General features: G+C 35.3%; 3 protein-coding genes across 3 annotated transcripts; 2 read left to right on the forward strand and 1 right to left on the reverse strand.

Moving 5' to 3' along the window:
* The first annotated feature begins 408 nt into the window (after nt 1-408).
* On the forward strand, nt 409-1,078 carry SARC_01588 (hypothetical protein). Its single transcript, XM_014304693.1, has one exon. It carries the CDS (start codon nt 529-531, stop codon nt 931-933), a length of 405 nt encoding a protein of 134 aa, XP_014160168.1. The 5' UTR covers nt 409-528; the 3' UTR covers nt 934-1,078.
* A 1,283-nt stretch (nt 1,079-2,361) lies between these two features.
* On the forward strand, nt 2,362-3,010 carry SARC_01589 (hypothetical protein). Its single transcript, XM_014304694.1, has one exon. It carries the CDS (start codon nt 2,470-2,472, stop codon nt 2,872-2,874), a length of 405 nt encoding a protein of 134 aa, XP_014160169.1. The 5' UTR covers nt 2,362-2,469; the 3' UTR covers nt 2,875-3,010.
* A 995-nt stretch (nt 3,011-4,005) lies between these two features.
* Nucleotides 4,006-7,088, reverse strand: SARC_01590 (hypothetical protein). The gene is made up of 3 exons (XM_014304695.1): nt 6,633-7,088; nt 4,873-4,971; nt 4,006-4,359 (listed from the first exon to the last, which is right to left on the reverse strand). The coding sequence occupies exons 1-3, from the start codon at nt 6,792-6,794 to the stop codon at nt 4,249-4,251; spliced, it is 372 nt and encodes a 123-aa protein (XP_014160170.1). The 5' UTR covers nt 6,795-7,088; the 3' UTR covers nt 4,006-4,248.
* Between the last annotated feature and the right edge of the window lie 864 nt (nt 7,089-7,952).

A 7,952-nucleotide genomic window follows, 5' to 3' on the forward strand; every position in this document is an offset into this window, starting at 1 on the left:
ATATATATATGTATATATATATATATATGTATATATATATAATATATATATATGTATTATATATATATATATATATATATAACTAACTATATATATATATATATATATATATATATTTACCAAAAAAAACCATGCAATAAACTGACAACACTCAAGATCTTCAGTCTTTCAACTTTCTTTTTATAAGTCACTGATTCAATGTTTATTTATGATTCGTTTGTTTTTTGTTGAAAGAATAATATAAAACGAGAAATATATACAAACTTTTTGTTGTTGTTGCTATATTTATATATTTATCTCGACTTCTATGCCCTACATAGGGCCTACGGGGCCGAGATTTCGGCCAAACCAATTTATTCAAAATATAAAACGATTTCAAAGCAATCACGTTGTATGACAAATGTGAATTGACTTTGTAACAATCAGATAATACAAACAAGAGTACAACTTTCGTGGTAAGTTGTACTATAAAAGCAATTGAAGTAGCATTTTGTTCATCAGTTAATAAAACAAGACAATCAAAACAAAATGAAGTTCGCCACCATCACCATTATTGCCACAGTTGCTATTGCCGTTAGCGCCCACTCCTACGAGCAGGAGATCACATGCGGTATTAAGGGATTCACCGGAAAATCATACGACGAGTCTAAGGTATGCTGCGAGTATTCCGGCAACTGTGGAAAATTGTCCAAGTGCACTGAGAGTTTCTGCAAAGCCTCTGGCAACTTTGGCAGCAGCAAAAACGAGTACAAGATCACCTGTGCCGAGAAACGTGAGCGTAACCCTGATGCCTTGAAGGGTCCCATCCACAAAAACAAGGAGTGCTGCCAGTGGTCTGGTGAGTGCGGCGACTTGAAGAAGTGTACTCAGTCATACTGCGAGAAGGATGCCCACTCGTCTGATGTTTACAAGCGATCTGATTTTCAGTTTTAAATTGCTTATAATGTATACAGATATATATATCAAATAAATAGTAAAAGGACCGCTACCGTTAGTGCCATTGAATCTTCTATAGCCATGGGTACAGGATTTAGTGTTTAGGAATTGACACACTTTAGATATACGTTTCAGGGTTTAGGTATAAATTGTATAGCATTTGATTTAAGATGTAGTATTTGGCACGACTATAGTACTACCTCTGGGGTGACAATTGGTGGAGTTTCATTTTAAAGTAGTGGTTACTCTTATAATACACCCTTTTCAGTGTTTTGTAAATAGTTAACTTTACTGGACACGGGACAAGGATAACAATCTCAATGAGCTACATATAGTTTGGTTTAAAAAAAAAGTGGACCTGGTATTAAACTCCTCACGTTTTCTTTAAATTATAATTGTTCTACCTTCCTGCTACCCTCCTGGATTACAATATCATCTTTCTTAGTATGTTTGCCGCTTTGCCAGTGAGGACTTAATATTTTGTGAATGTATTGGCCTTTGTCTAGAGATTGTGAACTTCAGAACAAACATTTGTGCATTTGTTTGTGTAGAATCACTTTATATTTCTAATATGTAGGATATGTATTCTACATCATGTACAATTTTCCAACATGTCGGTATTCCTTTGTCGGAGAAATAAATCTCCGCTATTCATATGGTGCATACACGCAGACTGCGAATACAGCCTGGTCTCCGAAATCTGGCAGGGTGTCGTCTCTACTTGGCCGATATCCTGTGAAAATATATTAATTTACCTGTTGTTGTGTTTGTGTCTACAGCTTTCTACATTGAAGATTTTGTCGTGAAATTAGAAATATTGTTCCTGTTTGGGAGTTCCAACTTCTGATCCTTCTGGCACCTAACCAACTTATTTGATTCGGTGAGGTCCAATTGCAGGCCATATAATCTGAACGTTAAAAAACCATATTGAGTTTATTACATAATTATTAAAACGTTAATACCGTTTGAAAAAATAAATATAATGTATATGACATTGTCAACTTTTGCCTTTGGCCCTTTTTCAATAAATTTTGAGGCAACTTCGATTTTATAATTTTTTTAGTCACTCTCGGAGTCTCGAGTCTCAAAGTGTTCGAAAATCGAATACAATGCCACATGCAATGATACGTACTCTGAGTACGGAGTAGATGTGGAGTATTCCAGACCTTTAATGTTGCAGTTTTGAGCTTATGCAGCTCACAGATCGATTGTTTTAACGAAACATAAAAGAATAATAAAGTTGCTTCCATATTATATGAGATACTTGTCATTTTACTGGTTTTGAAATGCATGTTACTCTATGCTCCATGCCCATACGTTATTTATCAACATTATCCACATCCAGCGACAAATCTACAACACAATTTTGAATCGCCAGGGTCATAAGAAGCCACACCAGAGAGACTATCCTCTACTAAAGTGTACCAAAATCAAAGGACGGCTGGATGGACCCATCGGATATAAAAGCCGTCGTATTTGAAATACATCTTTCAATTGAACTATATCATTCATAAATAAAAGTATCAAAACAAGATGAAGTTCGCCACCATCGCCACTATTGCCGCCGTTGCTGTTGCCGTCAGCGCCCACTCTTACGATCAGGAGATCACTTGTGGCATTAAGGGATTCACTGGAAAATCATACGACGAGTCCAAGGTGTGCTGTGAGTATTCCGGCAACTGTGGAAAATTGTCCAAGTGCACTGAGAGTTTCTGCAAAGCCTCTGGCAACTCTGGCAGCAGCAAAAACGAGTACAAGATCACCTGTGCCGAGAAACGTGAGCGTAACCCTGATGCCTTGAAGGGTCCCATCCACAAGAATAGGGAGTGCTGCCAGTGGTCTGGTGAGTGCGGCGACTTGAAGAAGTGTACTCAGTCATACTGTGAGAAGGATGCCCAGTCATCTGATGTTTACAAGCGATCCGACTTCCAGTTTTAATTTGTTCATAACCTTAGAATTGGCGTAAATTGCAGTTGAACTGCACTTCGATACATATGTGTGATATAAAGGAAGTCTTACGGCTACTGTTAGTAATAAAACAAAGCTACTTTTTGCAAGCATGATTCATTGGACATTTTGTTTTAACATTTATCTTGAATTACCAACTGAGAAAAACGTGTGAGGCGTAATTTCCACTCTCAGACACAGGCATGGAATTAGGTAATACACAAAATAATATTCGAGCTCCATATTATGTACATGGCGTTAAGAGGAACAAAACATCTCGCTATCAACAATAGAACTTTAAACTCCCGCAACTCTACTGGTGAGGAACATTGAATATGAAAATATATTTTTATCATTCCAAAAGACTTCGCGGTGTCATAAACTGTTTACAAATGGCACTTTGAGCGCAGAGAGTTTGAAAAACTGGAACTAGGAACATCTTACGTCTCTGTCATGCTGGAAAATCGGAACCCACGTCACATTACCAAGCACATACGTGATTATGTACATCTTCTGAGTTTGCAGTTGCATCGTGTACATGTGAGCATACGTATATGTATGCAGCTTATAATCTATAGTCTTCGTACATGACACATAATATGTATATAATAGCACATAAGATGTATAATATAGCCCTTGATGTGTTATATAGCACATAGGATGTACTATATAGAAAACAAGATGTATTATATAGCACATAAGATGAACTACATAGCACATGAGATGTATTATATAGTACATAAAAACGTATTATATAGCACATAGGATGTATTATGTAACACATTAGATGTACTATATAGCACATAAGATGTACTGTATAAAACATAACTAAGCAGCACTGAAGTTGTATTATATAGCACATAAGACGTATAATATAGCACAAAAGATGTATTATATAGCTAATAAGATGTATTATATAGCACATAAGACGTAAAATATAGCTTGTAAGATGTCTTATATAGCTTATACGATGTATTTTATAACATAAGATGTATTATATAGCACACAAGATGTAATATATACCACATAGGATGCATTATATAGCACATACGATGTATTATATAGCACTCGAGATGTACTATATAGTAATTAAGAAGTACTATATAGTAGATAAGATGTACTATAAAGTAAGACGTACTATATAGTAATTAAGAAGTACTATATAGTAGATAAGATGTACTATAAAGTAAGACGTACTATATAGTGATGTCTTTATTTATGATCGAGTGTGGGCTGGACGAAGTACGTACACGTATACACATACGTGAACGACACCTCACCGCATATGCACTTCTGTGGGTATTTTTTCAGAGCGTCCATTGGCAACCATCGAACCCCCCGAGCATGTTTATTTCTGTTCGTTCTTTAATTGTTGTGCAATCCCAATGAGAATATATCGTTGTAAATGTAATAGTTGCCGTTGAGTGACTTCAACTGGAAGACTTGTGAAAAGGGCAGCGGTTGATCCTGGTCGGCCTGCGTGTCCAGATGTGCGAAAGGAAGAGACGGTAAGCATATTAACATCAAACAAGGATTGGGTCCTATATATCTATCGATCTACATACCTATATATCTATCGATCTACATACCTATATACCTATATATATATACTCCTTCTACACATTCAATACAACACACACACACACACACTATCTTTTCAAGTAAAATGCATAAACAACACATTCGGGCAATAATTTATATGAGAATATTGCTCTATCCATGAATAGGTGATAGGCGCGTGAATCGATAACCAACAAAGACGAGTGTATACTCAAATATAATAAGGGTGAACTCACTTACCAGTATAGCAACTAACAACTGCAGCAAGCACGATCAGAACATCAGTGGCATGTACCCGGTCAAACTATGGTATAAAAACCGTGCAGACCAAGGCTAACCGCCAGGCATACATGAAGAATAAATACTTCACCTACGCATTTGTACAAACCAATACATACACTCACGCAGACAAAATGACATAGCACATACCTTCAGTTGACCAATAACCATAACAAGTACGCAGTTCTCTGGGCCGGGTTGGCAGTCCATCTTTGTAATGTTGTGCTGCACAGTTTGGAATCCAAGTCCCTGAGGAGATAGTAATTGTTGCGAGCCGATTATTTGAGACAATGACAGAACACAAGTATATATATATATATATGCGTGGGTATACATATACTGATACATACATACACACACACACAGGCACAGGCACAAGGCACAAGCACACACACAAACCAAATATTTATATATACATAATATATATATATATATAAATATGTGTGTGTGTATTGAGTTACATATATACCTACGCAAAAATTAACAACCATTTGGAGCACTTCATCGCAGATATCACAACCAGCACATATATAACAGTTCAATCGTTGATTCAACGCAAACGGTCAGTCCATACAGAATGTACCGACAGCGGTACCAGTAACACAGAGACAATGGACGAACAAATACGCACATCATAACTTATGCACACACATAGAACGCACATCAATATATACGTGCATGTATGAGAATTGTTGTTCTGTACATGATTATAAACAAATATAATCGTAAACTGATAGCAGGCGAGAACTCTGCATATGAGGATGCATATATGTTTGTCTAAGTAAATGTATATACACCAGTGAATGTAACAAAAATGTATACATGTATGCCTGCGAATATATATATATATATATATATATGCGTACACATACGTATATATATATATACATATATATAAATACATTCATGTATATGTAAATATAAACTATATATAACATACAACTATATATAGATACATACACACATGTAACAATATGCAAAAAAAGTTTATATAGATATAAATATACACATACGTATATATATACATATACAAATATATATATATTTATATATATATAAACAAATACTTGCAAGCATACGCGTGCATGTAGATATAAATGTATACACACACACACATATATATATACATATATATATATATATGTGTGTGTGTGTATAGAGTAATATGTATATCGACACAAAAATAACAATCATTTGGAGCTCTTTATCGCAGATGACACAACCAGCACATGTTAAATGAACAGTTCAATCATTGATTCAACGCAAACAGTCAGTCCATATAGAATGTACCGACAGCTGTATCAGTAAACACCCAACAATGGACGAACAAATAAAACACATCATAACATAGACACACACATAGAACGCACATCAATATATACGAACATATGTGGGCATTGTTGTCACTCTACAATTATTAAAAAATATGGATACGCATGCGTTGTTATGTACATATATATAAACAGATATACTCGTAAACTGGTACCATGCGAATCTCTGCATATTAGGTTGCATGTATGTATATGTCTAAGTAAATGTATATATACAAGTGAATGTAAACGCAAAGGTATAAGTATATGCCTACTAATATATATATATATATAAAGCATGTTTGAATATAGTATAGTACAGATATATATGCGTGACAAAATACATACGAGAACTATTGTATGTGATAGGCATACACACGTATATATATATATATATATATATATATGTGTGTGTGTGTCGTTTGTGGAAATATACTTTAACGCTATTCCACACATAAAAAAAGTAATTACTCGTACGGAAACACATATACAGACTGACACGTACGAGTATACAGATACATAGACCTTCTTCTCCTGCTGTACAACCACCGCATGTCTCTGCACATATAAATATAAACCTACATAACCATGTAAACATACAGATAACTTCTCCAGGATAGCCTGCTGGCCTTGGCATGCCGCGCCCTCCCATGTCATCATAGAGTCGGCTTGGTACAGGTTTGCGAGTAACGCTCTGTTGGAGTCGAATGTCTGGTAGTAAAAAGCGGCGAATTGCTCGCCTACTTCTTTAAACTGCGCCATAATTCCTAGTTAATCAAGTTACTTGGATTCCTGTAGAGTGTAGTATACAATACGAAGGAAGTGTAGTGTATAATCCGAAGGAGTCCTTGACCTTAGATATTTTTATTCAAACATATTGCCACTGTTTGCTTCGCTGTGCCATCACACACCAACGTGACTCACATTGTTGAAGTTGAATGTTCGGTACCTATCATATTGTTATAGGTAGTGAGCAACTGTCAAGACGGTATTTATAAAAATATGTCTGATGTTAAAATAAATAGAGAAAAAGAAATTGCCACAACGGAGTTTAACACATACTGAACTTCTGAAGCCGGTAGCCTGGGGAGGTTCATTTATATACAGCTCTTGGTTTATTTGGATTCATGCATCCTTTCAAAAACCATTCTCTTGAGTAGTTTATTGACTTTATTCATAGCCTTCTGCAAATAGAACACTTTATTGTTGTTTAATTTTATTTTAAAAAACAAACAAAAAAACAACTTAAAAAACAACAGGATAAAATGTTTCAATTTAGAAGGCTACATATGGTTTTTTTTATTGCATTTTTGTTTGGTTTTTATATAGTCCATTAAGTTTGTTTTTAGTAGTAGGCTATGGTTTTATGTGATAAAAAGTTTAGTGACGAAAAGTACGGTCATCAAAGCCTTGAGTAGAATATCGCCTAATTCAGAAGTCGAGGAACTGGATTCCTTGATTTTACACAGACGAGGTTTTTAATAAAAATAATAAAGCATATATGATTGTTATAAGTTTAAATATTGTGGTATGTCTGTCCTCTATATACTATAATCGCCATTAATATATAGTGATGACTGCATTGATCCAGTTTGGTGGATATACAGCTATATACATTAGACTGACAAGAAGAATTTCTGATTTCTAAACAAAACATCAGAAGGGATGTCGAGCTTATACAAGCCTCTGTCTATGAATCTGACGGCACATGCGCCAGTCGGTATAGGCCCGCGCGCAATTTATAAACGCTGCAGATCGATGGTCTGTGCCCAGCGTATGATGAATACAACATCTTTCATACAAGAGGAAGCTTCCGTCGATGATAACCCCGAAAAGAAGACATCTAACTCGGTCAATGTAGCGAAGGTATCGCATGACACATTTTTTTTTCAAAAATTGAACAATATATGAATTTGATTA

This window comes from Sphaeroforma arctica, assembly GCF_001186125.1.
Source record: "Sphaeroforma arctica JP610 unplaced genomic scaffold supercont1.64, whole genome shotgun sequence".
Taxonomy (NCBI): Eukaryota; class Ichthyosporea; order Ichthyophonida; genus Sphaeroforma; species Sphaeroforma arctica.

Bases quoted from the DNA above. Each gene is read 5' to 3' on its own strand.
- SARC_01589 (XM_014304694.1), top strand. From the start codon at position 2,470: ATGAAGTTCGCCACCATCGCCACTATTGCCGCCGTTGCTGTTGCCGTC.
- SARC_01590 (XM_014304695.1), bottom strand. From the start codon at position 6,794: ATGGCGCAGTTTAAAGAAGTAGGCGAGCAATTCGCCGCTTTTTACTAC. The intron at 4,972-6,632 runs GTATGTTTACAT...CTATCTCCTCAG, and splicing joins CTATCCTGGAGAAGTTATCT to GGACTTGGATTCCAAACTGT. The intron at 4,360-4,872 runs GTATGTGCTATG...CTGGACACGCAG, and splicing joins TGGTTATTGGTCAACTGAAG to GCCGACCAGGATCAACCGCT.
- SARC_01588 (XM_014304693.1), top strand. From the start codon at position 529: ATGAAGTTCGCCACCATCACCATTATTGCCACAGTTGCTATTGCCGTT.